Below are 26,960 nucleotides of genomic sequence, written 5' to 3'. Positions count from 1 at the left end.
GCTACAGCCCTGGGGCAGACCAGGAGAACATAAACAAGGAATCTGTTCTCATTGGAGACACTTTTGTTTGTTTTACTCGAGAGGAATAAGAAATGATGAAGCAACCAGAGAGAAGGTGATTACTGATGTTTATTCCAAACACAAAGCCTTGAGTAGGGCACACAACATTGCAAAGACACAAAAAGATACAAGTATATATAGATGTGGTGCTCACCACAGCTAGTGACGGATAAAGCACAAATAACGCCATGTTTATTTCTTTTTCTAGACAGCAACCAAATGGTGGGTTTACTGAACAACCATCTTCTTCATCGCACAGTACAACAATAGCAAACTTCAACCTAAGCTGGCCAGCTTTCAACACAGTGCTGGTGACTGGGAAGAGTAAAGCAAGCACTGTGTCTGCCTGGTTACTGACCCTCTCCCTCTACATCTTTCCCTGACCGCTGCTCAACTCTCTAGACCAACACTGCTCTTCAGGTTAAAGAGCATCCCATTCTATGGTCACCTTAGCAAATAGTAAGTGATGTACCTAGACGGATATCAACCTTCTTTTTTTATTTATTTTTTTTGGTTTTATGCTCACGCTACTTAATGAGCAATATCAACACCTCCATCATTCACAGGCTTTTAAAACCATGGAAACCATGAGTTTACTTCCTAGGAGGGGTGGGGGACTTCATAAACCTGGGAGGGGTTGGGGACTTGGCACTCCTTGGTGGGGTTGGGGACTTGGGTGGGGTTGGGGACTTGAGAGACGGGGTTGGAGTTGGGGACTTGACGGATGGAGGAGGAGTTGGGGTTGGGGACTTGACGGATGGAGGAGGAGTTGGAGTGGGGGACTTGACTGAGGGAGGAGGGGTTGGGGTTGGGGACTTGACACGAGCTGGGGGCGCAGGAGACTTGGGAGGGGCGGGAGTGGCTGGTTTGGACTTTTGCCCCATCTTGGCCTCAGGGATGTCATCTCCGTGCTTGTAGACACTCACGGTGATCTCCACGAACTCACCGCCGTACTTGTTCCGTACGTTGATGCTGTACTTGCCGGAGTCCTCCACGGTGACGGTGTTGATGTCGAGGCTGGCGAACTTGCCGCTCTCGAAGGTGATCTTGTTGTGCGCGTCAGACACCACCTCTTGCTCGTTCTTGAACCAGGTGACCTCTGGAGTGGGGTCGCCCCACACGTTGCAGGTCAGGCTCAGGGACTGAGATGGGAGAGAAAGTGGACACTGACACACGGGCACTGGAACATTGTCAAACTGCACACCAGCTTCCATGAGCAGACCTCTCTCAGGCATATTCCAGAGTCACTCATCTATGATCACACTCTCATTCTACAGATCAAGGATCCAGGCCTGAACACAATGTAAGAGCACAAGCCTACCTTCTTCTCCATGATAGTGACAACATCTGGCAAACCACCGACCACTCTGCCACGGTCTATGGGAGATATTGTGATTATTATCGTGCAAACTGTAATTCTAATAAAATAATATGCAAACCAAAATATCTACATGGCACACAGCAGACTTACTTTTCTCAGCGAAGGCAGCAGCTCTATGCAATGAAAGAATAGAGAAAGATAGTGTGAGAAGTCATTTAGAATTATTTATCAACCATCTGTAATTCAAGGAAATGGTGATACTTCAACATCAAATCAATATTAATGATAACTTACTTCAGCCTCTGGAATTCTGCGAATGCATCTGAATATGCTGTATCAATGGAAGGGGAAACAGTTTTTGAGTCAAACTTAATTTCATAAAGTAACTGGTATAAATGGTGTTTGACACATTTGACCTGGCCTTTTAATTACTAAAAAGTATACTGTACATGTGAGTAATATGTACATAAAATACTCGTAACCACTGTGTATCACTTTCACCTGAGGCTTATTTTCAGTTTTAATTTGTGTTTCTGAACCTGTGCACATATGACAGTAAATGCCTCTCCATGCCAACTTCATATGATCACAATGAAACATGCTGGACACTTTGTCCACCCATACAGTATGTTTTGTCAGATGAAGTGCTTGCCTTGTCCAGAGAGGTCAAAGGTGCGATTGTGGGACGTTGTGCCGTCATTGATCTCGATGGTGTAGTGGCCCTTCTCCTTGTCAGAGGGCTCACAGATCTGCATCCAGGCCATTTCAGCGGTGCCTCCAATCCTCATCTTCTCAGATGACGCAATCTTGCTCTCCCTGCACGGCAAACACATGGCGTGTGTCCAGACAGATCAGTAAGCGATCTAGTGCTCTTCAACTTAAGACACACACACAGCTGCGCCACACTCAAGGCAGTTAGGGAGCCATGCGGACGTACCGGTGGAACCAGTGGGTCTTCATCTCCTCGGTGAAGTACTTCATGTAGCACTGCAGCCTGATGCCTTCAGGAGTGCACTGCAGCACCAGCTCAGAGGCCGAGGAGCCTGGGGGAGCAAACAGGAAACACAACACAACACAACACCGCGCCAGTCACACTTCACACCCGGCATGAAACAACTCGTCCAATTAGGGGCGTGGCGACTGATGGTTTATGTGAAATGGAAGAGAGATGTGAAGAGAGGTGGAGTTTTTCTGTTGCTTTGTGTCATACATACCAGCGATATGAGCAATGGCATTGATGATGTCCTCAAATACTGCAGAAAGGGAGGCAGAGAGGAATACAACAATAAAATGGCATTATTTGCATAATCAAATCCTGAAGAAACTGAACAGAACTAGAATATTTCAGTGCGTACCTGCTCCAGAAACGTCAATAACGGATGTGTCCTTTCCTCTGTCATCACTCAGAGTGGCTTTGTAAATGCCCTGGTCTTTTCTTGAGAACTGTTTGACATATTAATATATTCATATATTAATATATTCAACTACTAACCATATTCATTACAGCATGACAATACTCAAAAAAGGTGCAATGGTGCCAGAAGTGGACATCCCAGATTCAGAGAGTAAATGTGCTGTGTCATGAAGCATGTCAGGCAGGAGAGACTCACACAGCCAGGGAAGGCTGTGGGAGCACCAGCTGCTTAGTCGCAGTGTTTGACACGCACCAAAGGATGGTGGTCATATCTTGTGTTTTTTTCCTTCCTGAGCTCTCTTCCTAGCTGACTGCACGGCACGTGCTTCTAAAAGAAGGCCCGAGGCCTTACCGTCGCCATCTCACAAATGACTTCAACTACTAACCATCTCACACTAGATAACTTCAATTACACTGTAGAATTGGAGCAACGACTGGTCTGTCCCCAAGGTGCATTTGGTGGCATCACAGTAAGCTGCTCTCCTGTGGCTTTCTCAACTCTCTCTTAGCAGTGGCAAACATCACAGCACATGACTGACATAATATTACTGAGAACATGACTGACATAACATTACTGATTAGATACTAGTTCATGGTTAACATAGACGCCACAGGGGAAGGTACAGTACCAGCAGGTCCTCCTTGCTAACTATTAGCTTAAACAATCCCAATGTAGACCTAATGATGGAGCCTTACCATTGAAAGAGGGAGTGAGCAACTTCCAGACATCACATTTGGTGCAACTTCTGGTACAATCTCCTCATCATCCTTGAACCAGTGGAAAGTTGTCTCTTTCTTCACATTAGCAAGCTATGACACAGGCCAAAATCAAAAATGGGCTTCTAATAACATACACAGTGGTGCACAAAATAATTTCATTTTCTTCTCTGTATTGTTGATTCCTGTGGTCCCACGTTACACTGTCTTCACTTGGAAGAATAAAGCCAAAACAATATACTGTATTCATATTATATTATTATTATATCTAATATATCTTATTATTTATATGATTTACTACTTTTAGATATGATATTACTATACCTTACAGTAGTCCTTTGACAGTATTTGACTAAAAAAAAACTCTCTCTGAGGACTGAACCTAACTATTATAATATACTGTAGAATTAAGATTAGCTTAAGAAGGCCCTGGTAGTTATAGCTGTTAGCTGCCCTCTCCCATAGTTGCATTATGTTGCAACTGTGTGATTGTTGTACCTTGCAGGTCAGCATGACGGTGCAGTCATCATCCACATAGAAGGAAATGTACTCTGAGAAATGTGGACCTAGATGGAGGTTTGACAAAATCAAACATAAGAGGAGCAAACAAGGAATGTCTGGAAATGATTAGCGAGGAAGTCAGAATCTACAATTGATGTCAATAAACGTGTCACAACCTTGTTTCCTGATAAATTCTTTCCTTTGGAAATCAGCCTCTTTAAGTGCAGCTCTGAAGACTAAAAAAGAAAAGATTATTTTAGCAGAAAGCATAGATGGAACACCCCTACAAATGAAAAAGAGAAAGCACTGTTAAAACCTCTCACCATCTCCCACCAGGACCAGGGAGCTTTGGTTCTTGGCCTTTCCATCAGTGATCTGGACGGTGTATGTTCCCTCGTTTGCTCTGGTGAAGTGCTCCACCATCATCTGGATGACACCAGTGGCAGCATCATGGCTGATCTTAATGCCCTATACCACATGAAAAGAAAATAAACAACGTGTTAATTGAGAATAAATGAAGTGATCATTTAAAGATAGTTATTTCTGAAAGTCCAGTCTGTGACAGTAAAGCTACAGATGCCGTGTCCCAGCATGAGCTCCCATAAAGCGTGGGCGCTGAAGAGAAGAGAGCGTGGTGGCGTACTGTACCTCCCCGGCGACCACCTCCTTGTTGTTGGCGATGAACCTGTAGGTGGCTGCGGGGGACAGCTTGAGGGCCTGCAGGAAGAAGCGCACGTGGCCTTTCTCAAGCACCTCGTAGTTCAGCACCATCTTCAGGGGCACGACTGAAAAGATCAACGCAATATCATGAACACCTCTAATTGGCAAAACGGTCCATTTTCATTGCCACATAACTTCAACAGCCTCTTTAGGTCACGAATGAATCCCAGCCTAAAGTCGCAGACACACTGAAGAAAGCACAACTGTGAATATCTTGACACTTACTTGGGTGTCTGATATTGTAGCTGAGCTCCAGCATTTTTTTCAAAGCTGCGAAGAGAATAAAAGAAATCCAAATTCAACATCCGGTAGTAAAATAATGAGAACCATAAAAAACAACATGGATCCCTCATGGCGTCCCCCACCTACCGTCCTCAGAGAGTTTATGACTAGCAGAGACACCGTCGGTATCAGTCACGGCCACAGAGTAAGTGCCCAGATCAGCAGCCTCAGGGTTGGTGAAGGTCAGTTTGGAGCTGAAGAGGGAAAATACACATCATGCACATCGTTGTTTTATTACATCCAGCCATCTTGTAATTCAATTGTTTTAATGTGTAATGAATCAAATGTAGTCTACATTCTTTTGACCTTTCTTGTGTGTGTGTTTTGTTAATTAATGTGTTTCTATGTGTTTTTAAGCCAGAGGGAAGCAAAACATAATGCGAGACCAAACTTACTGTTTTCCTTTAGATGCAATGGAGACTCTTCCAGAATCGGTGATTTCTTTGTAGGACTTTGACCACGCAAACTTTGAAGTCTCGGCCAACTCACATGCTTCAAAAGACAAAAAGATGTCGCCGCTCTCCTCATCCACTCCACATTCAATTTCCTTTGCGCCTTTGTATAAAAAAAGAGAGTAGGGAAAAAGTAGTTAATATGAAATAAAATGTCACACATTATCAGTGCTAATAAGAATGGTCAGTTGTTACTGTAAACGTAATCACAGGTTTGTTTAACACTGATATAGGCTAATTAAATAATGCAGTGATAACGATTCAAGTGTATTGTGGCATTACCTGGCAAGGCTTTAGCCACCACTGAATTGGAGATGGCCGAGGCTTTGCCCACACCTGCCTCGTTAACCGCACTCACTCTAAACACATACGTTGTTCCGGTCTCCAGACCCTTCACCTGCACACACAGGAAATGGCAGCGTGAGTTGGAGTGCCGGTAGTACACAACTCACCTCAGCTCGGGGGCTACCTTAAGCACACCACACACATCACCTCAAATGAACCTCAGCAAATGGTGGTTTCAGTAGAATTGTGAATAGGCCTTTACTGTACCTTAAAGTAGCGGTGGGCGATTGCTTCTTCTGTCAGTTTGGTGAAGTCTGAGGAGCCCTTCGTGGCCATCTCCAGGACGTAGCCCGTGACGGGGCTGCTGCCAGTGTAGACGGGGGCCTTCCACAGGACGATCAGGGAGTGGTCACGCACCTCAGAGAACTTGATGTCGTAGGCTGGGCCTGCAAAAAGCAAACACCAAACAGCCCGGTGAGAACTCACGGCTATGTGTGCTCCTCACTAAAGCCACTCATCTAGTGGACTAGTACATCTGAGGCAAATGACACGTTGATGGTGAAGGGATGTAGTGGCGGACGGCGACGAGCGTCCGGGGAGCTGACCTGGTGCGTCCCCAGTCCAGGCCTCGCAGAGGAGAGGTTTGCTGGGTTCAGACGGGACTCCCACGCCGGCCAGGTTTCCTGCCTGGATCTTAAACTCGTAGGCCACGCCAGCAGTGAGGCCCTCCACCTGCACAGAGAGCAGAGCAGAGCAGAGCGCCTGATGACACCTGATCACACGGCCTCACCATCATCACAACGCAGCAGTGATGTGAATCTAAGATGACCGTTTCATCCTAACGTGTTGGTCAACAATATCTTTCCGGTCGCCTGAAGATGGTAGTGTGCTGTAGTGTTACCTTGCAGACTCTCTCCTTTGCAGGGGTCGGGTTGACCTCTTTCCACTTGAGGCTGGACGCCTCGCGCTTGTCCACGTAGTAGGCGGTGACCTTGGTGCCTCCGGCGTGCCGGGGCCGCTTCCAGGCCAGCGTCATGGAGGAGCCGTCACAGCTGAGCATGGTGATGCCGTACGGGGCGGACGGGGCCGCTGAGGACGGAGGAGGAGGAGCACATGACCACTGCTCTCTCAGCTGATGAAGACTGATGTCTGGAGATGACTTGATGCTAAACTGTTCGGTGTGTGTGTGTGTGTGTGTGTGTGTGTGTTAGCAAAGGCTTAGCCCACAGTAACGTCGTCTAAATCTGACAAGAGCACAATTCTGTTTCAGTCAACAATGTTGCCATGACTTCAGACCTCTCAAGGCATTGGCTTGGTTTAGAAACGTCTAAGTCAGATGACTATCTGTTCATACTTCCCAACACTGTAGCCAAATTCCCCATGGCTGTATGCAGACATATCACACATATCACACCCTTCAATTTATCTTATATGTTATGCTTATAATATAATACATGCTTATTGCTTATATATTTCTCCATGTAGAGGAATAATTATATTTTTCTCAAGGTCACAAAAGCTATGCAATTATATATAAAAACAAATACATACCATGTTTTCCTGGGATATTATGGATTATTCCAAAATATAATAAATGCAATATAATAACAATATAATAAGATGACTAGTTTGATACTAAACAATGAAAGGTGAAACAGGTGAAACAACAGGTGAAACCAGTGTACATGCACTTTTTGGCAAAAACAATCCACACAGCAATGTTCCAAGATCTATGCACGTGTTTACGATCTTAGCACATTATGTGAATTTAGTGGAGAAAGTGTCGTCTTATTTTTAGCACGTTTTTGCAGTGACAGCAGTAACGTATCCTTTAAAACATGTACAAACGCAGACACTGCTGCTTTGACTACAGGGATGGGGGTGTTGGCAGGAGAACTTGTTTCAGCGTGAGGTGTGCCTGAGGCAAGACTTACAGTTAACCTGTGGTAGTGATGCACACATCATACATACCATACTCTACACCCTCTATGGAATAAGACACATTTAATGTTTAGCACCACTTATTAGCACCAGTATGAACACGATTTCTTGTGAAAAGCCCTCTCCAAAAATCTATATGAACTGAAGAGTTCCATCATAACTGAGACCATAATACAATACCTTACTTAACAGAGAGAACAATCTGTCTTAAATAAAAACATGTATGACATATATGTAACAAATGAAACCTATAACAACACAGTCTATCTGTCAGCACTGGGGTTGGTGTGGTTGACTGACTTACTCAGGGCAGCGTCCACAAACAGAGGGTCAGACTCCTGGGACTCGTCACTGAGTCCGTAAGTGTTGACGGCCTGGACGCGGAAAGTGTATATCTCTCCCTGAGTCAGACCATGGACCACAAACCTGGACACACAGGACACAGGCCATGAGAGGTGAGATTTGGCAGATAACACATCAGGGTTAACATCTCAGTGACACCACCTCAGCAGGGAAGAGGTTTTGTCACTTTGAATTAAAACATCAGTCAAATGGTAAACGTAAACATACATGCAAATGTAAATGCAAATGATTGAAATAGGAAATACCCCAGTACGTATTACTCTTGGTCTAAAAATAGTGTGTGCTGTGAATAGTAAGCAGTGCTAATAATGTCTATCCAGATTTGGCATGCTCTTGGATTACAGCTGTAGTTTAGCTAGCTTGGATTACAGCTGTATTTTTACTTTCAAATATATTGTGACTCTGGCTGCGGGTTTGACTTATTTGGTCACAGCACTAATTCCACAGCCTTTAATTGCATCCATTGTTCCACCTAGTGACCTCAGCTCAAAAGTATGTCATTCAGTGTCACATGGCTCATCCCATTCAAGTCAAAAACAACTCTCACTTCTGGGGGCGTTTCCAGATGTTGCCAACGGGACGATCTGGCCCGTACCTTTCCAGGTAACTCACCTGGTGTGCTTGTATGGCTTGTGGTTGCAGGCCACCCATCCCTTGGAGCCCTGCTTGCAGGCGTCGATGTAGTAGCCCATGAGGTTGTTGGGGTGTTTGGGGGGGTCCCACTGCACAAACACAGAGGTCTTGCCGTTCCTGGTGGCTACAACCTTTCCAGGTGCAGAGGGGACGCCTGCAAACATGTCATTATATGAGCCGAGTGCAATACTGCATAAATAGTGCCATTGTTGATGACTCTGTATTTGACTTTGTTAATCCCACATACATACTGTAAGTACAAAAGTATTTTTATTAATGGTGGGTTTCCATTTTGTGCGAATAGATTAATAAAAGTACGAAAGTAAACATCCATCAAAGATAACAACTTTCCTTACCTGTACTGTTATGACAAAATGACTGTAATGCAACTTTGTTGTTACTGTTTTGTGTACACTGTGACTTGTTGGTTTCTTTAAAGATTTCAGATTAGGACACGTGGTTTTCTAATAGGGGTGTGGGGTCAGCACCAGTGACCAGCAGTATCATGTGACAATTAGATCATTTTAAAGACATTTGAAAGGTGTTGTTAATGAAAAGGGAAGATGTTTAAAGAGGCTGTGAAGGTTTAAAGGAGGCTATTTTGGCTTTGCTTTAAGATACTGTAATACATTACATACCCACAGCATGCTCACTCTCTGAAAAGAAACACAGCACAACTATAGCATTACTATTGTTGCTATTTGCCTTTGTTTTTATATATTGCATATCACTATCATTGTACCTCGCTTAACATTTAAGGGATAATGATGATATAAGATTGGGGTTTCTTTGATCAGATATCTTACTACCGTATATGTTCTGCATGGTTTATTACATTTTTAAGGGTAACAAGTTTCCATTATCATCTCCTTAATCAAAGTTACACATTCTTGGAATTGATAACGTAGATATTTGAAAAAAAAAAAAAAAAAAAAAAAAGAAGATATTTGCGAGAGCAGCCATTAGCCTATCAAGATGTCTGATCACCAGTAAATCTTCATGTATCAACAGATCAGTAGATTCAATCAACAGACATACGGCCCAAACGTGTCCTAACCATGTCCAACACACTGCCTGTGCACTAGAGTTAGGCACACCCGTGGAACTGCGCCATCTTACCATGGGGGTCCCTCTTTTGGATGAGACCGGATGGCTCGGAGGCCTCGCTGGGCCCGTATTTGTTGACTGCAGTCACACGGAAGCGGTACGCTTTCCCATCCTCGAGATCAAAAATGGGGTAGCGGGGGGAGAAGAGCTGCACAGCTGTGTTCAGCCTCTGCCACAGCTGGCTCTCCCCCTCACACTGGGGGGCACAGATGTTGGGGAGGGGTGGGGTTGGGGGGGAGTAGAACTGTGAGTTGTGGGGAGAAGAAGCTACACAAGCGAAGAGGATTCACCTGTTCTCTGGCACACCTCTGGCTCGCAGGGTACAATTACCCAACAAACAGGTGCAAATCGAAAATTCATAAAGCCACATTTCCAGTGAGAACTTGGGACAACATTCAATACGTCAGCCCTGTAAGCGGGCAAAATGACCAAATCTAAAACCGAATTAACCATGAGTTAGAATTTGAATAGAAACGGGCCAATGAAGCAGAAGAGATATGCCAGGCACTTATGAATCCATGAGCTTAACACAGCAGATTTGTAATTTGAACATGAGCGTGGTGGCATGGTTTCGGAGCAACCGTGTGAAGTGACCACACCTTCTCGATGAGATACCACAGCGGTGCCCGTCCACTAGGGGAGGGTGGCGTCCAGCTGAGCACAACATACGTTTTGTTTATCTCGGAGGCATGCACGTCACTGGGCGGCCCCGGCAACGTGACATAACCTACACACACGTACAGAACAGGAGGTCAGTCTCAGCGTAACACACTAGTGCAAGACGTGATTACACCCCAATTGAGCTTGGCTCTTCATGCCTGTTACCAAAAGATAATCCGAAAAAGCATGACAGCACTAAAACCAACCCACCTAAAACTAAATCACTTTAGCCATCAGTGAATGATGCTGGATCAGGGGAGTCAAAATTGACATTGGTGACAGGCATTGCAAACTGTAGTGTAACCACATCTTTATTGCATAATTTTGAATGTCTGCTAATGTTAATGGCTTTCGTTGGTTAGTTTATGAATCTGAACGCTGAATTTCATTCAAGCATCAGGCAGCTTAAAGAAGGTTATTATGATGGAAATGACAATGAATGATGTAGGTTTGGTAGGTATGATTATGATTATTAGTAGTTTTGTTTGTTAAATGTATTACCGTTTTAACAAAAGATAGATCTAATATTTACAGCAATATTGATCATGACAGGTGAACTATTAGACAGATTATATTGTATTAATTTGTGAAACATTGTATTGCATCTGTGAAACATAACAAACGTTTCTATTTTATTTTATTTACAATAACATTTAATGCGATTAGTCTATTTCCCCATGACATTTGTTTTACTTATAGTTATTTCGAATTACTGAATTAAAATCACTGTGCATTAGTTTAATATTTCAACTGAATATTTAGTTTAGTCAATGAGGTGACAATTCTGCTAAGGGACCATGCTTTTTGTGAAACATCTGTTAATGTATATGGTATTACATTTTTAATACTGGATTTTGCTTTGACAGCTAGTTCACCCATTTATACTACCTTCAAGGTCCTCTTGGTGAATCACAATGTCATATTTCCCATCGATTTTAATCACTGTTTTAACAAACAAAGATAATGTTGGATGATTTAAAAGCTCTCTTTTTGCCAAAAGGAATGCCACCAAAGCGCACTAGTGAGTGTGCAATCTGCCCAGTGACATTCCACATCACGCAACGCTTCCTCTCCATGATTAGCATCCCTGATAGACAGCAGGAAGCGAGATGATGTGAAGCTGCAATGAGTGGCACTGTAATGCTTTCTTGCTGCACGTTTTCAGACGGTCGGGAATGTCTACCTTCAATCTCGCCCGCAGCAGTGTGGAGGGCAGAAACGCCGTCGGACCTCCTGGAGGGTCTGCTGACGCCGGCGCTGTTCACGGCCCGCACGCGGAAGTGGTAGGAGTGTCCTACGGCCAGACCATGAACAGGCAACTTGCAGACATTGACGGGAGCGTCGTTGCACTGAACCCAGGTTGTATGGCCAACCTCACGTCTGAAGAGGCAACAAAAACATTTGAGGGTGAGACAGCTCAGAGGAAAACAAGTCTCATTCCAATGGCTGACCTCAGATCTGTCACTGTCCCATGATGTCAACAAAATGTCCTACATTTATTAGCAGTTAATCCATGTTGCTGACCTCACTGAAGATACATAACTCAGTCACACTGATGCCCATTCTACTTACATGACATAACTGACCAACAGATAGTATTAAATTTCCAGTTGAAACCTTACCAGCTGCCTATTTCTCAGTTAGCAGGAGCTTAAGTCTTAAGTGTCAAGAGTTCACCTGTCCACAAAGTATCCTTTGATGGCACCCTCGTCGGTGATATTAGGGGGTTTCCAGGTCACCATGACGTAATCCTTGTTGGCGTCGGAGGCCTTCACACCCATGGGAGCACCAGGTGCCCCAGCAACAGATGCAGCAGCATCTGAGAGACACCTACAGTCAGCATTGGAGAAGACACAGCAGTCCCACACTACAGCCTACACGCTCTGAACCAGCTTCAAAATGGTGGCTATGATGCTGCTGTTGCAACCACTTAATACTGATATACAATATTATTATACATAAACCATTAAATCATCAAATATCATCAGCACATCCATAAACTAATGAGTTCATTCAAATATAATTTGAACTTAAACTGCACTAACATAGGAGGGAAAGCTTTCTCATTCACACAGGATCCCTTTATGGTATACAGGGTGGTGAGATGATGCCAAAGTACCTTTCACAAACAGGTAAGCACTGTGTTCAGCAGTGCCGTTCTTAGACCAGACACGCACGGTGTACAGGCCCTCGTCGTCCTTATTGAGGTGGGGGAGGGTGAGGGTGGCAGCACCTCCACCAACGGACATCTCTGCCCACTTAGATGGAGCCAGCAGTTTATCTAGACACAGAGGAGATGAGCACTGAATATGCTAGTACTGCTAGCAGAGCTAACTTCACCATATTACGTTCATACAGCAAATGATTCTTGCAGTCACGGTTTGTATGTGTTTGTGGTTGACGTTATTGTGACCATTTGCTATTAAAGGCTACCATTATGGTAAAATAATTTAGTCTATTATTACTAGTAGGATTTTATATGGGCTATATGACTACTTAAATTGTGATGATATTTACTGTTGTATGTTGCTTTGTACAAATTCATCTACCTAAAACCATAACCATAACCAAAATACAACAAAATATTTTCATAGCAAAGCCTTCATGTACATAGCAAAGTTTGCAAAAGACTTTGACGTCTGAAAACAATTACAATGTCAGCATGCTCCGTTGAACCCACTGCTCACCATCTCTGAACCACATGACATCCGGGGGGAGGTTGGGCAGGTCTGGCACGACCACCATGGTGGTCACCAGTTTGCAAGATTCGCCCTCAGTGCCGAAGGTCACGCCAAAGGTGTCCAGCAAAGTGACGTCCAGCTTGCTGGCATGAGTTGGAGTAATAGGCACTATGGAGCAAGCAAAGCACATGACGATACACGGTGACCTACTGGAGGGGATTAACTAAATACTTAAAATCACTGAGAGACCACAGTACAAATCAGCTAACCATCAGCTACTGTAATATGACACTGACAAATAATGTGTGAATGACTCAGGATGACATTATGCTTAATGAATGAATGAATGAATGAATGAATGTTTTATGACTGTAATGTATGACAACACATGAAAGCATCATAATCAAAATAAATAATGTTCATGTCGATTTAGCGTTTAGCAGTAAAGCATGGTCTGTGATCTCTAAAACAGCTTCTTGTGTGTGTGCTGGACTTGTGCTCCTCTCTCACCTAAGCCAGGCAGATGGGAGGGATCTCCAGCACCAGCAGGCCCTGTGGGAAATAGACCGCACATGACGTTCAGACAAACCAGAGGGTCTTTCTCTCCTCTCAACACTGATCTAGTTCTACTGAATGTGGATGTGTTCTGAGGCAAACTCACTCTTGACGGTGACGGTGGCCTTGCTGGTGGCCTTTCCATGAGTGTTGGTGGCCACTGCACTGTACTGAGCCGTGTCTGACACAGTGCATCTGCAGGGACATAATCACACTTCACATCACATATATAGATCTACTGTACATATCATATGGACATAATCACACTTCACATCACATAGATTTACATATCATATGGACATAATCACACCTCACATCACATATAGGACTAAAGATCTACATACAGTATTTATGTGGACATGATCACACTTCAAATCAGATATAGCACTATAGATCTACACATTCATATGTATGGCCGGGGAACATATAGTAAGTTCACTTGTTAGAATTAAATTTTGGAAATGTATTCAGTTTTCCTGTTGTGAAATTACTCAAATGTACCATTGTCTACCGTTGTTTCACCTCAAAGTATTAAGAACTAAACATTACTCTCAAGCAGAGTCTGGTCTGATCTTAGTGCACTACAGCACATGCTGCACTCATTAGTAACAAGGCGCGGACACATGGAGTACTTGAGCACTTGACTTACACTGGAAGTATTTGGAAATTAGATTTAGAAGTTTCAAAGTGTTAAGAACTTTAGAGCCTTCCATGAGAGCTTTCGATTTCTTTCCACACCCTGATAAGAAATTCTGATGTAATGGGCAACATCTGTGACATCATGATGATCAGCATTATGGCTCTGGCAGAATACGGGTGATAATTACATACGGCAGCAACTGAGGGAATCATCGGTCCCAATGTTAGCACAGACACTCCCTTCTTCCAAAACATTTCCTTTAATCTTCACACCCCCTTAAGAGCATGATCAAAGTTGTTTCCACCCGTTGTCAACGTCACGTACGGAAAGTGATCTCACACAATCAGACCGTACTGGACGATGGGGGTCTGAGACATGCCTTGGAGTGCGGCAGGGAACGGCCTCCGAGGTGAGAATAGAAGGAAGAAATGTGACCTTCACCCCGCAAGGACTATTTTAAAGTCTCTCAGTTTCCTTGGCAGTCAACTTGAGACCCTGCTGCCTGATGTCTACCTCCGTGCTCTTCACCCCACCCACCTCCGGGCTTCTCCACGAGGAAGAGTCTGTGTGTCAAAAAGAGCCAATTCTACTGCAGAAGAAACCCTTTTCCTGTACAGTTAAGGGGCTGCTGGTTAAGGCTGTGAGCTCCTCTCTGACCCGGTTGTACAGTGACCGCTCTGAGAGAGCAGATGTCAGGCATTTTGGTATCGAATGACACTGAGCTCAGCAGAGCGCCACGAACAGCTGAGGCGTCTTGAAGACGAGGGCAGGACAAGTGTTCCCCCCACCAGGACTAAATAGGAAAAGCTGCCTCCCACCCACAGGCTCCCCAGGTCCCCATGCCTCTAACAGGCTGCCTTTAGGGCGCTGCTCTCTCCCTGCTCTGCTCCACCCAAACACCGTCTCCTCCTCAGACATCCAGCAGCAGTGAAAGTTACAGCAAATAGTGAAAGTTACAGTAACAGTGAAAGTTACAGCAAATGAAAGCTAAAATACTGAAATGTTAAAAATCATAGAAATGTAGAGGAAAGGAGATTATATGAGTAAATGTATGAAACGCAACAAGTATGCACAAAGGAACTGTGTACATCTTCATTTTGTCACATTCCTCTTCAGGTGTGTGTTTTGGGGGTGGGGGTGGGGCATGTGTTGGACTGTACCTGCTAATGATCAGAGTGTGCACTCCATACTTGTTCTCCATCTTGTACTTTCCTGGTGCACTCAGAGGGTCAACAGGCTTGTCCCCCTTATACCTGCCAGAGCATAACAGTGTTAGGGCAGAAGTGCTAGTAACAGAGAATGGGCCTGGTCAGATCTTAAATCATCACAATGTGCTATTTTCACTGGCTACGTGGGGGAGCGTGTGTTTACCATTTCACCACAGGAGTAGGTTGGCCTGCCACGGTGCAGAAGAGCTTCACGGGCATCTTCTCCCACAGGGTGTGAGCCCTCACTTCCACCAGGAAATCTGGGGCCTTATCGGACATCACGGGGAGCTTTCTCTTGATAGACATTATCTCCTGCACCTGAGAGAAGACGCATCACAAGAGGCATTGATGTCTCGATGACGGCACTACGGGATATTTCCATCTACATGTAGTCCTTTACTGACACTTTCATCCAAAGCCACTAACAAAAAAGTGTGACAAGGAGTAAGTATGACTTGTATAGAATGGGGTGGTGGACGTGACCATAGGAGGGCCTATGGCCCTGTGACACGGGTGCATTTGGCCTACAAACTGAAAGTAGCTGCTCTTCAATGAATCCACTCAGTATTTAAAGAACTGTCCAAGTGTCACATGTCATGCCAACTGTCATTTGGATATGGATGTGCTTCATTTTCCCAATAGCCCTCTACATTTTGTCCGTTTAACAGACATTTCATTTCACTCATATGTTTTCATGTTAACGGACATTCCTTGTGAAACTGTATTACAGGGCCTTCTTGCCCATAGACAAACATGGCCATGTCCAGAAAGTATCAAAATGTTCTACATTGAGTGCAAGCTGTCTTGTGAAGGAACTAAGACTTTTCCTGGACAGATAAGGAAAACACATGAGGAAAGCCTTAAACAATATCCAAAAGAGTAATTAAGATACCTAGGTGTTACATTTGAATGCATATCCTTGTTTGTTTTTGTTGAGAGGACATGGTGGTGTGGGGAGTATGTGTGTCTGAATGAATGCTGTGTGATGGAAACTGACCTCTCTTGTAATCGCCAGACTGGTCACTTGAGTGTGAGTGGCCACTTTAATTCTGTGAATCTCCTGCTGCAACTCAGCCAATCCCTTGCTACAATGGGCAGCGACACGCTGATATTCTGGTGTGTCATCAGCACTCCTACACAAACACACACAAACAAAACACTCTGTGTGACACATGCAGTTGTGTATCAAACACCAAATAAGATCAAATGCTAAAGTTTATAGTTAAAGCACTTTAGAGGAGAATTGGGATAAAGTGTTGTGATGAGGACTGCGCCCAGTGGGGCATCTTAGCCACTTAAGTGAGGGAAATGAACCCCCACAGGCAAAATAATGTTTGACCTCCACAGTCTAGAGGCACACAAGGGTCACTAGTGGGAGTTGCTCATTCAACAAGTGCAAATGTGTGGTGCAGTCGTTTAAGCCACATCACATCTCTGCAAATATCCACAGAGGAATTCATTTCAAAGGCATAATTAGTGCATCTGTGCAGCTTGGGTACAACTGCATAACTGCGACATTTCCAGCACATGACCAAGCCATCTGTACACACCAACAGGATCTACCCACAGTAACAGGCCAGTCTGTTCTCTATGCTCATCATAGAGATCCCTAATGGCCCTGTGACGTGGGTGCATATTTTCATAGAAACTAGAAGTAGTTGCTCTTAAAATAATCCACTCAGTCTTAGTATCAGCACTCAGACAGAAGTGTCACATGTCAAATGCCAAGATAATTCACTGAACATCAGTAATTCCTCAGATAGAGACCATGATGTTTTATTTGTCAACATTCTCTTTATGAAGAGAATAAAAGGGAAGACATTTTGTCTTGGGGCGAGCCCACACCCACTCACTGCTGCTGGGATACAGTAAGCAGATACACGTTTCCTTACAGTTAAACTGAGCAGTAGCTCAGGGTTCTCTTACAGGGCCTTAAAATAGCCTGATCTCTACTGAGAGTGGGTGCTCCGGTTTGTGCAGACCTGAATGCTGGCACCGTATAGGCTGGTTCCGCCATAGCCGTCCTGGCTTCGGCCTGCTCCTTTTTCACTGATTTAGAGCTTGATTTCCTGTCAAAAGAAAAAAGAACATGATCAGTGACCGCTGCACCTTCGGCTCCATAGCTCACTTAGGAACGAGACAACTGCTGGACCTCTTTCAGTAACAAATATGTCATGGTGGGGAGATACGAAATGACCGACTTAGATAAAGAGCACACAGTTCAGCATTCTACAGCAAGCACTACAAAGTCTATGGCTGGTTGCATCGCCATCAGAAAGCCTTGTCTTTGATCATGACATTTCCCCAACTTTCCCCAATCCACAGTATCCATACAAGCATCCATTCTCATCACTGTGATGGTCTTCGCTGTAACGTCCATGTCAGTTTTGACTGACTGCACTGAAATGTAATCCAAGTCAAGTGTGTTGCGCTGAGCCATTTAGCAGCTGTATGCAAGTGCAAGCGTGGATGGTGGGTGGTAGAAATCCTGGATTCAGGGTCCATCATAACTTCCACTGACAAGACATCAGTCTGAAGTTGGATTGTTCCACTCCAATAAATGCAGAGATTTGCAGCAAGAAGCACTTTTTATACGAGATTGTCTAGAACCAATCAGGACTCCAATAGATATCAAGACTACTGGGGAGGGGTGGAGGGGGGGCACACACAGTGTTGCTGGTGATGAGGTGACAATGCCAAATGATGGGGAAGGGAGGGAGAGCAGCGGAGCGACTGTTGTTGTTTTCCTGCTGGAGCACATTTGCAGCAAAGCACTGGCTGGCACGCAGGCTGGCAGTGGCCCAGTCCCAATCAGATAAGGCCACCCTACCTTGATGCGTGGTGGTGCTGGACCATTTTCTTAGAGCTATGATGCTCGTGGTGCTCGTGATGAGCATGGTGAGCATGGTGAGCATGAGCAAGATGTTTATGCTTCTGATGATGTAACGGTATGGCCGTAGTAGGCATGTCGGGAACACCTCAACAGAGACCTATCAACCACACCAAGTGCGGCGCATAAAAATAACATTATAGCAGATCGAATGAACCAAACATGCAGGTTTACTTTGCCAACATTCCTCAACTATCATGTCTGATTGTACCCTAGGTGGAGGAAACACTTTAAAAGGTATGTGGGTATGTTTTGACCCATTCCATAAATCCGTCATACACAATAAGTGAGACCCAGAGGGACTGTGAACTCTCATTCTCAGGGGCATCGTAATGGCCCCCGTGCAGCATTCCGTCTTATCAGCACAGCTCACAGTTCAAGTGCTCCACCGTACAGAGTAAAAGTGCTATGCTGAGCCTCTCAATGCCAAAGACTCAAATGCTGAGAAGATAAATTTGGCCAAATAACCCTCGGAGACGTGGGAAAGACAGAGTAATCTAATGGGAACGATACATGGAAATCTGATGTTTAAGGCTAAATATGCTAGCACAAGAAGGTTACATCAACAGGCCTATAAATATTTAATCTATTTTAGGCTATTCTTTTTCTCATTTTACAATGGTCAGTTCCATACAACATCTGATCCAAACCAGTGGCATTTTAAAAGAACTATAAAAAGGAAGTTATAATTCAAAGGAGAAGTTGTGTAAATATGATCAAAATGTAATATAGATTATGTAATATTACCTCTAAATAACACCTTACAGATGGGCAGGTACTGTATAAGACATAATACATACATTATACACATCATACATTTGTTTAAAGAATATAAAGCAATGGACTGTACTTTATGCCTGTATCAAGCTTAACTGGTTACACATCCTATCATAAACCATTTGAATTAGCAAATAGTAGGCTACCATCTTTGATATCCAATATATCAATAATCCAAGTGTCTAAACTAGACCCAGGTATAGCCAGTCTGAATAGCCACGCATTAAGAATAAGAAAAAGAAAGCCTTCTTACCCCAAGAGAAATAAACAGCACAGAGCGTCGGAAGACCAGCCTGAACCCGCTTGGGAGTCTCTTGCTGATGCTTACAAAAATATTGCTCTCACTGAAGGAGGAATGTCATCTCCCTTCCATCCCATGTATGGATACTCTTAAGACTATATATAGCATTTACCTCAATTTTCACACGCATTTCTACGCTTAACGCACCCTGTGAAGGACACAACGACACAGAATATAGTCGGAAACAAGATGTATATTTTGCTTTCAGTAGTTTGATAAATCAGACAATCCGTCTGTAGTCGAAGACTTGGTGTAATGTGCGTTACATTCTGGATTTAGGCTCACAAAGCAAACTACCAATATATATATTTTTATATGTTTGCTTTTTGCTTTAGAGTGTCAAACACTTGCGATTTAATTCAGAAATAATTTAGTAGCCTCGGCTACATTGTAACAGCCTAGAAATTGTATTACTTACACGTAATAGTCGTTGGAAAGAGATTTTGCTTTTCTTTGAGTAATTTAATTGAATACAACTTCATATATTATGTTAACAGTGCTCTTCTTGTGCGACCTTTTTAGGTTTCTCCCACACACCACCAGTCAGCGCACTCTTCAAGGGCTATTTTTAACAAGAGATTAAATTTTCAGAGAGCGTCTGTAGGTGATACACTCACTGCATCACTGGAAAGCAAGGTTAATTTGTTATTTTTTTAATTATTAAAAATGCATAGGCCTAATTAAAAGTTCCGCTCGCAGAGTTGTGTTTAATCAGACAAATTGTTGCGCACATGAACGGGCGTGCGCATAAGGTGGGTGGTGCAGGTGGGATCCTCCTATTTTCATTCCATTAGCCTGTGTGTTTGTATTTCAACGTTGCTCACCAAGTATTCAACACCAGACATAACTAATATGAGGAATTATTTGTGATTAAAATAACGCCTTCGCCGAGATAACATATTTACCCATAATCACTAAATTTGTAGTATGACACATTTCCAACATATTGCCCTAAACTGCTCCTTGAAACGCAAATGACAAACGTATCCATTGGCAATAATTATCTCAAGAAAGATTGTCTCTGTACGAGACAGGGCTTGAAATAACCAGAAGCAAGTTCAGCCTCAACGGGGGGCAGAGCGCATAGAAAGTTTGGCCAACTAACGCCATGTTGGATACCAACGAGATGACTACAGCGTGCATAACCGTATGGGGCGAATATACTGTGTTGAAATAAGTAGGTTATTTTCACCATTAACAGGCATATAAATGTAACCACCAACGTCTTTCGATGCAAAAGGCCCTAACAGAGAACTGAAGGGCTCCAACATGTCGACCATTCGATTCCGTGGTTGGCCAAGTCTCTCTGCGGCTCTGACGAGGGGTGGAAACAGTTGCCCACAGGAGGGCAAAAAAGAGCAGAGCAAGTCACAGAAAACAAGAACGCTACATTTGGAAAGTCTTAAAACATTTAGGTTTCTTAGTCAGTACTTATGTCAAAGTCAAAATAACGGCAGAACCTGAGTTTTAGGCCTACAATATCCAATATCCAATGACCATGACATTCAGCTGTAACAAAGTTCATTATATTCAGCTGCATACAGTATCACCATTTTCTAACTCAACTTGTGTTAGAGCCCAACACACTGACTGGATTATCGTACAGGTCTACTGGCTCTGTCTTGCAACTAGTGTAAGAATGTAGGCCTACTCAACGTAAGTTTCTTTGTTTTTCGATTGATGGAGTTGTCACCTCCCATTTGCGTGCCACTACTGCTGATGTGTGTGTGTGTGTGTGTGTGTGTGTGTGTGTGTGTGTGTGTGTGTGTGTGTGTGTGTGTGTGTGTGTGTGAACAACAATTAGGCTAAAGTACCTGATTTAAATTTGTCATCCACCCCTGTCGTGACCGTTGGCCACAGCCATTCCTCATGCGATAGACTCCTTTGAGGAAAGAGTCCTGATCCATCTGGGATTTCGTGCACCTTCCTCTTGAACGTCATCTTGAGAGGAATACGCAGGTAGCAAAATCCAGTCCGGTGGTGGCAGGTGATTAATCCAGGAGTGGTGGTAGGATATGGCATTGATTTATTGCTAACTTGGTTGGTATGTTACGCCCGAAATATACTCGTTATAACGTCAAAGTAGGCCTACAATTTATTTGAACCATGCGCATTTTCCCGCCCCTACAGACTAAAATACACTTGCTTCTGACTGTACGCTCGGGTGGTTAAAATGGAGCCGTAGCTCCATCTTCTGGCCATCCAAAGACACCCTGAATAAAAGAGGTAGTTTAATTTGGAGCTGATGCGCCGATAGTCAGACAGACTTAGTTTTCGTCACACTCCTCTGGGAACATTTTATGTTGCAGCCATTTTTGGACTATTTTAAGTTCCCTGATAACCTGACAACAAATAGGCAGGTGGAAAATGGCAGAGAGTTTGCCTTTTGACTATAGTATAGGCCTACCTGCAAGTATAGTACACCAGCTTATGTTGGTCATTCTAGCCAACCAGCATGACTATCTTAAACCAACAATATCAAGCTGGGCAGGCTGGTCACACTAGCGGAACCAGCTTCCTCAGATGGTCACGCCAGCATGTGGTGGCATAACCACCTACACCAGCAAGAGCTAGAAGAAAACCATATGCTGGTTTCTTGCTGGGTTTTTTACAGTAGGGTTGACATGTTCATCATCTATCTCAGAATTGGGACAATGTCCATAAGATTTCTGCCTAAGTTGGATTCTCAGCTCACGTCACCGTAGAGAGTTTTACACATATCCTAAAATGTATATAGTTTCATCATGATTTAGGGCTTTTGAAATGAATGCAACATTTTATAAAACACATAATTGTTTCAAGCAAAGGTCTTCATAGAAAACACACTTGAACATTTGACATAATGTTGTAGGACATTTTAATCAGCAGCATGCTTTTCTCTTAAAAATTAAACATCCAACCAGAATTTGCGAGAAAAAAAATCACGTATGTATCCCTATAACCTACTACATGTTATTGTAGTGATGCAAGTTTACTGTTTTTGTTTCTGAATACTGGCTCCAAGTCACACTGTTTATGGAATGATTAAATCTTTTATCTCTTTATTGAACAATGTTTCATAAAAGACAAATATTTTTTTTTACCAAATGTGTTTTATTGTGGAAGCCACTAAGGCATTTCTTAAATAAATCACATGAAAACAGCAAAAATACACAAATAATAAATACATGTGTGATGATCTATGCAAAGTACAGCATAGACTTAAAACAGATTGACCTCTGAATGTCGGAATGTGTGAACGAGGAAGTTATTTTGGCTAGGGTTGCAGCTAAACTGACATTCAGTGGTCTTTGGCATGACCATAACACTTCTGTGTTCACAATATAGTGCTAATAAAGATGACCTGGTACATTGGAACCAGTGAATGCCACACATAAATATAAAATATAAAATGTATAATGTACCAGTCTGAGGAAACCAACCCATGGAGCATGTGGGACACATTTCAAGCAGAATAACTGTGCCCTCCCTACAGTGCCTTAACAGACTACACTAGTGGTCTTAGAAGATACTGCTTTGAGCGTGGTAACGATGTTGCGATGTTGGAGACCTTCTAGTCTGTGAGACCGAAAGACGTTGCGTCCAGTAGAAGAGTGTCAGATGCTCAGTCATTCTTTTTCCCCCGTCTGAAAAGCCTCCGCACCATGGCAGTGTATTTTGACACACAAATCATTATTCCAGGTAGAAGCAAGACGAATGTGACTGCAAAAAGGGAAAAACCTCAAATATAGACTTAATACGGACAAATGTCTCTGAAAACAGTCAAATGTTTAATAACAGCCCTGATTCTTTTATTCTCTACACTACTATTCATTTGCAAGACAATCTGAATCTGACTAAAAACAATCTCATGAAAACATCTTTGAGATGATTGATTTCACCTCTGAAAGTTCAACAGTACTTACCGATCAGATGCGTCAACAGCAGGTTATGGACCTGCTGTCCAACCCATGCCATCCCCAACAGAGCGCTTAAGACCAATAGGAAGTACTGAATAGGGAAGACAGTTCACATTTAACACAGAGCTCATTTATAAGCAACACATTTCAGCATTAGGAAACAGTCAATACAGCTTTGAGCTCAATTTGCAAACTTGGAATGAAACCTTAAATTACACTGACTACATTTTACATTCAATTTACCGTCTTTGGCCTCCTGTCCTTGAAGTTGAAAAAGCCTTTCCACCAATCAGTGAAGCGATGGTATGTCTTCACCAGACTTATGCATATCTCGTGGAAACGCTGCTGTTCAGACACCCTGCTAGTGAGAGAATTCCAATAACCATAATGCACATGCAGACATCTGCAGAGAGAATGTGACATATTCCCTTCCAAATCACAGTAATTCACTGGTGACTGAGAAACTACTATGACACCCATACACTATATTGCCAAAAGTACTCACTCACCTGTCTGGACTCACATATGAACTTCAGTCACATGCCATCCTTAATCCATAGGGTTTATGATGACGTTGGTCCACTCTTTGTCGTTATAACAGCTTCAACTCCTCTGGGAAGATTTTACACAAGGTTTAGGAGTGTGTTTATGGGATTTTACCATTCTTTCAGAAGCGCATTTGTGTGGTCATACATTGATGTTGGAGGAGGAGACTGGCTCTCAGGATCCACTCTACTTCATCCCAAAGGTGTTTTATTGGGTTGAGGTCAGGACTCTGTGCAGGCCAGTCAAGTTCATCCACACCAAACTTTATCATCCTTGCCTTTATGGACCTTGGTTTGTGCATTGGGGCACATACGTTCATGTTGGAACAGGAAGTGACTATCCCCAAACTTCCTACAAAGTTGGGAGCATGAAATTGTCCAAAATCGCTTGGTTAATGCTGAAGCATTCAGAGTTTCTTTCACTGGAACTAAGGGGCCAAGTCCAGCTCGAGGATGGCCCCTTCCTGTTCCAACATGTGTGCACCAGAGCACAAAGCAAGGCCTAACGGCATGGATGACAGAGTTTGGTGTGGATGAGCTTGATTGGCCTGTACAGAGTCCTGACCTCAACCCAATGGAATACCTTTTGGATGAATTAGAGCAGATCTGAGAGCCAGTCGCCTCGTCCAACATCACTAAAGAATTGTCAAAAATCCCATAAACATACTCCTAAACCTTGTGGAAAGCCTTCCCAGAAGAGTTGAAGCTGTAATAGCTGCAAAGGGTGGACCGACGTCATCATAAACCATGGATTAAGGATGGGATGTGACCGAAGTTCATATCTGAGTCAAGACAGGTGAGCGAATACTTTTGGCAATATAGTGTACAGTATGTCCTCAGACTGGGTAGACTTAGGGCCAGTGTACCAGATAGGCCTTCATAAATGTGTAGTGGCATCATCTGTTCGTTTGCTTACTTTTCATCATACTGTTACTTCCAGTTTTCCATTTTTACATTGCCAACATAGCCTATTCTAAACAATAATGGTGAATATAACATACCACTGATTTGATCCAAAGATCTTAGAGGCAATTATGGGCACCAAATAGTCAGCCAGACTTAGTATCACTATGCTACTCGAAACTCCGGTCAGCACTGACGGGTCCAGGTAATACAGTGACCTAAGGACACATAAGGTTAGATCATCACAGGACAACAGAAAACAAGAGAATGTCTGGCACATCTGTCCAACTGAACTGCGTAGGACATTTCAGTAGCCTAGTTCCCACGTGTGGGTAGGCTATCGCAAACTTACAGAAAGAATGCGGTGGTGAACCCAATCAGTGCAAGCGGGAACCACGGCTTTTGCCACCGCAGCACCTGATCCACAGCCAGTATCACCTCTCTCCATCCCTGCAAATGTTCTTCTAGTTGGGCCGTTTCCTGAGCCTTGTAAACATACAAATACATCCTCAATGAACAGTGATCAAGCGTTTCACCACATGTCGCATCATGTCTTGAGCTCATTACAAACGGCTTCGGCATGAAAACCAGAGTGGTTTGACACGTTTCGAAGCCTCAGCAAGCAAACCCTTTTAAGGCTACGCTCGCTCCGTTCTATGGAAAATGGAATGCGCAAACGGATTGGTAATGATGCGATGATGTTGGATAGCCTTTAATTGTATTCCGCCGTTTAATAAAATGCAGTGTTTTGAAATAGTGTTTTGTTCGGATCCGTTAGCTGGTTATCCGAAATGGAAGGTATAGACACCATAACAATCAAGTCCGACGCTAAGACAAAACGGTTTAAAAAGCGACAAATTCTACAGGCCTATTTTTACCTTAGCAAAACTATCATAAGGCATTTCCCCTTACATACAAGCTTTGTTATAAGTAGTATCATACCTGCAGTGGTGTACTGTTGTCGCTTGCTTCTGCCATTGTTGAAGACGGCACTCCTTCATCTCAAATGCGCATGCAATATCTACGTGTTTTCTTCCAGCTGCTCAGGAAATGGTAACATGAGCTCTCGCCAATCACACTATGGCAAGTCGTTTTAACGTTATGTCATTCTGGACCAGAAAATGTGGATCTCTAAAATTAGAAAACCCTCAACTTGAATGGTTGAAAGTGATTATGGACATTAGCCTAATGGTCAAAGGAAGAGCTTCCTTCAAAAAATCATCAGTCTGTTTTCAAAAATGGTCAAAAGGGGTGATGTTCGGAGAGGAAACTGTGGGGCACAGAGTAAATGAAGACACCAGAAGTGACTGAATGTTCTCCAACGTCTCTCAAGCACAGCAGGAGCAATGATTGTCTAAGACAGCGGTCCAGGACAAACACCACTGCATTGAACGTAGGCTATGTCCTCTGCTACTGTAGATCATAAACTAAAGTATGTTGTTCCCATGAGCCTCATCTTTTAAATAGCCTAAGTCATTAAAATGTTGGAATGAATTATATGTTTGACAAATAGCCTACACTGTCTTTTTTTTTTTTTTTTTTTCAGGACATGTTGGGACACTGAAAAAGTGCTAGGACAAAATTCTTTCACACAAACTCATGTCACAGACCACTTGGAGGTGCAAACAATATTGAATTTCCTATTTGATTTCAATGGTGATGCAGCGTTTGCATGGCGTAATTGGTTACCGCTCCAAAACACCCACAAATGCCGTATGCCTGTGTGAGAGAATGGGACTTCACCTTGTCGAGGTGTGGTGTGATTAAATGTTAAACCTGCTTGCCATAATGCTACTCTCTCCTTAAATCACCTGTTCATTTTGCATTATCACACAATAACTAGGCTATCAAATGTCTTGCAATATTTTGGAAACAAACTGAAAGAACAAATTTCAGCATTCCTGTGGCATAGGCTAGGTCATACGGAGATGGAATCCAGACAGGGAGAGAGCGTCAGGATTTTCTCACAAGGTTCACAGTATTGAGTACAATAAGCCCTGTGTCCAGGGTGCTACAGTATGTGACTTAACATTTCTTGTCATATAATTTGATCTGCTCCTAGAGAGTCTATAATATGCTTCATGATCACATAACACAATAATCTG

General features: G+C 43.3%; 2 protein-coding genes across 5 annotated transcripts; both read right to left on the bottom strand.

The window, feature by feature from the left end:
* Positions 1–111: 111 nt before the first annotated feature.
* On the bottom strand, positions 112–19,576 carry myom2a (myomesin 2a). Of its 3 annotated transcripts, XM_062548449.1 has the most exons (38): positions 19,461–19,576; positions 19,178–19,208; positions 18,371–18,530; positions 17,523–17,609; positions 16,538–16,673; positions 15,704–15,858; positions 15,493–15,585; positions 13,799–13,887; positions 13,648–13,689; positions 13,144–13,305; positions 12,576–12,737; positions 12,134–12,275; positions 11,640–11,836; positions 11,342–11,398; positions 10,396–10,523; positions 9,796–9,992; positions 8,669–8,878; positions 7,998–8,119; positions 6,654–6,841; positions 6,358–6,484; positions 6,020–6,198; positions 5,750–5,864; positions 5,411–5,570; positions 5,103–5,209; positions 4,959–5,003; positions 4,662–4,798; positions 4,337–4,481; positions 4,190–4,249; positions 4,011–4,078; positions 3,492–3,605; positions 2,737–2,824; positions 2,596–2,634; positions 2,319–2,424; positions 2,034–2,197; positions 1,676–1,712; positions 1,532–1,554; positions 1,382–1,437; positions 112–1,202 (listed from the first exon to the last, which is right to left on the bottom strand). In XM_062548449.1, the coding sequence occupies exons 3-38, from the start codon at positions 18,505–18,507 to the stop codon at positions 654–656; spliced, it is 4,623 nt and encodes a 1,540-aa protein (XP_062404433.1). In that variant the 5' UTR covers positions 18,508–18,530; positions 19,178–19,208; positions 19,461–19,576; the 3' UTR covers positions 112–653. The 3 variants fall into 3 exon arrangements, with proteins under 3 accessions (XP_062404433.1, XP_062404415.1, XP_062404423.1); XM_062548431.1 differs by lacking the exons at positions 9,796–9,992; positions 10,396–10,523; positions 11,342–11,398 and having other exon boundaries at positions 8,669–8,843; XM_062548439.1 differs by lacking the exons at positions 9,796–9,992; positions 10,396–10,523; positions 11,342–11,398; positions 19,178–19,208 and having other exon boundaries at positions 8,669–8,843; positions 19,461–19,542.
* Positions 19,577–22,354: 2,778 nt separating this feature from the next.
* On the bottom strand, positions 22,355–25,951 carry LOC134094764 (ADP-ribosylation factor-like protein 6-interacting protein 1). 2 transcript variants are annotated; one of them, XM_062548408.1, is made up of 6 exons: positions 25,798–25,951; positions 25,208–25,341; positions 24,954–25,073; positions 23,651–23,768; positions 23,414–23,498; positions 22,355–23,210 (listed from the first exon to the last, which is right to left on the bottom strand). In XM_062548408.1, exons 1-6 carry the CDS (start codon positions 25,831–25,833, stop codon positions 23,113–23,115), a joined length of 591 nt encoding a protein of 196 aa, XP_062404392.1. In that variant the 5' UTR covers positions 25,834–25,951; the 3' UTR covers positions 22,355–23,112. The 2 variants fall into 2 exon arrangements, with proteins under 2 accessions (XP_062404392.1, XP_062404403.1); XM_062548419.1 differs by having other exon boundaries at positions 23,651–23,765.
* Positions 25,952–26,960: the final 1,009 nt, after the last annotated feature.

The sequence above is a fragment of the Sardina pilchardus genome, chromosome 1 (genome assembly GCF_963854185.1).
Source record: "Sardina pilchardus chromosome 1, fSarPil1.1, whole genome shotgun sequence".
NCBI classification, from domain to species: domain Eukaryota; kingdom Metazoa; phylum Chordata; class Actinopteri; order Clupeiformes; family Clupeidae; genus Sardina; species Sardina pilchardus.
This window is presented reverse-complemented; position numbering and strand designations above follow the sequence as displayed.

What these genes read in the sequence shown, in the direction of transcription:
- myom2a (XM_062548449.1), bottom strand. Translation starts at nt 18,507, where the DNA reads ATGCCTACTACGGCCATACCGTTACATCATCAGAAGCATAAACATCTT. An exon ending in GGCCACCGTCACCGTCAAGA is followed by an intron (nt 13,690 to 13,798) that starts GTGAGTTTGCCT and finishes TATTTCCCACAG; the next exon opens with GGCCTGCTGGTGCTGGAGAT. An exon ending in TCATAAACTCTCTGAGGACG is followed by an intron (nt 5,004 to 5,102) that starts GTAGGTGGGGGA and finishes TTCTCTTCGCAG; the next exon opens with CTTTGAAAAAAATGCTGGAG.
- LOC134094764 (XM_062548408.1), bottom strand. Translation starts at nt 25,833, where the DNA reads ATGGCAGAAGCAAGCGACAACAGTACACCACTGCAG. An exon ending in TTCACCACCGCATTCTTTCT is followed by an intron (nt 25,074 to 25,207) that starts GTAAGTTTGCGA and finishes ATGTGTCCTTAG; the next exon opens with GTCACTGTATTACCTGGACC. An exon ending in AGGACAGGAGGCCAAAGACG is followed by an intron (nt 23,499 to 23,650) that starts GTAAATTGAATG and finishes TTCCCTATTCAG; the next exon opens with TACTTCCTATTGGTCTTAAG.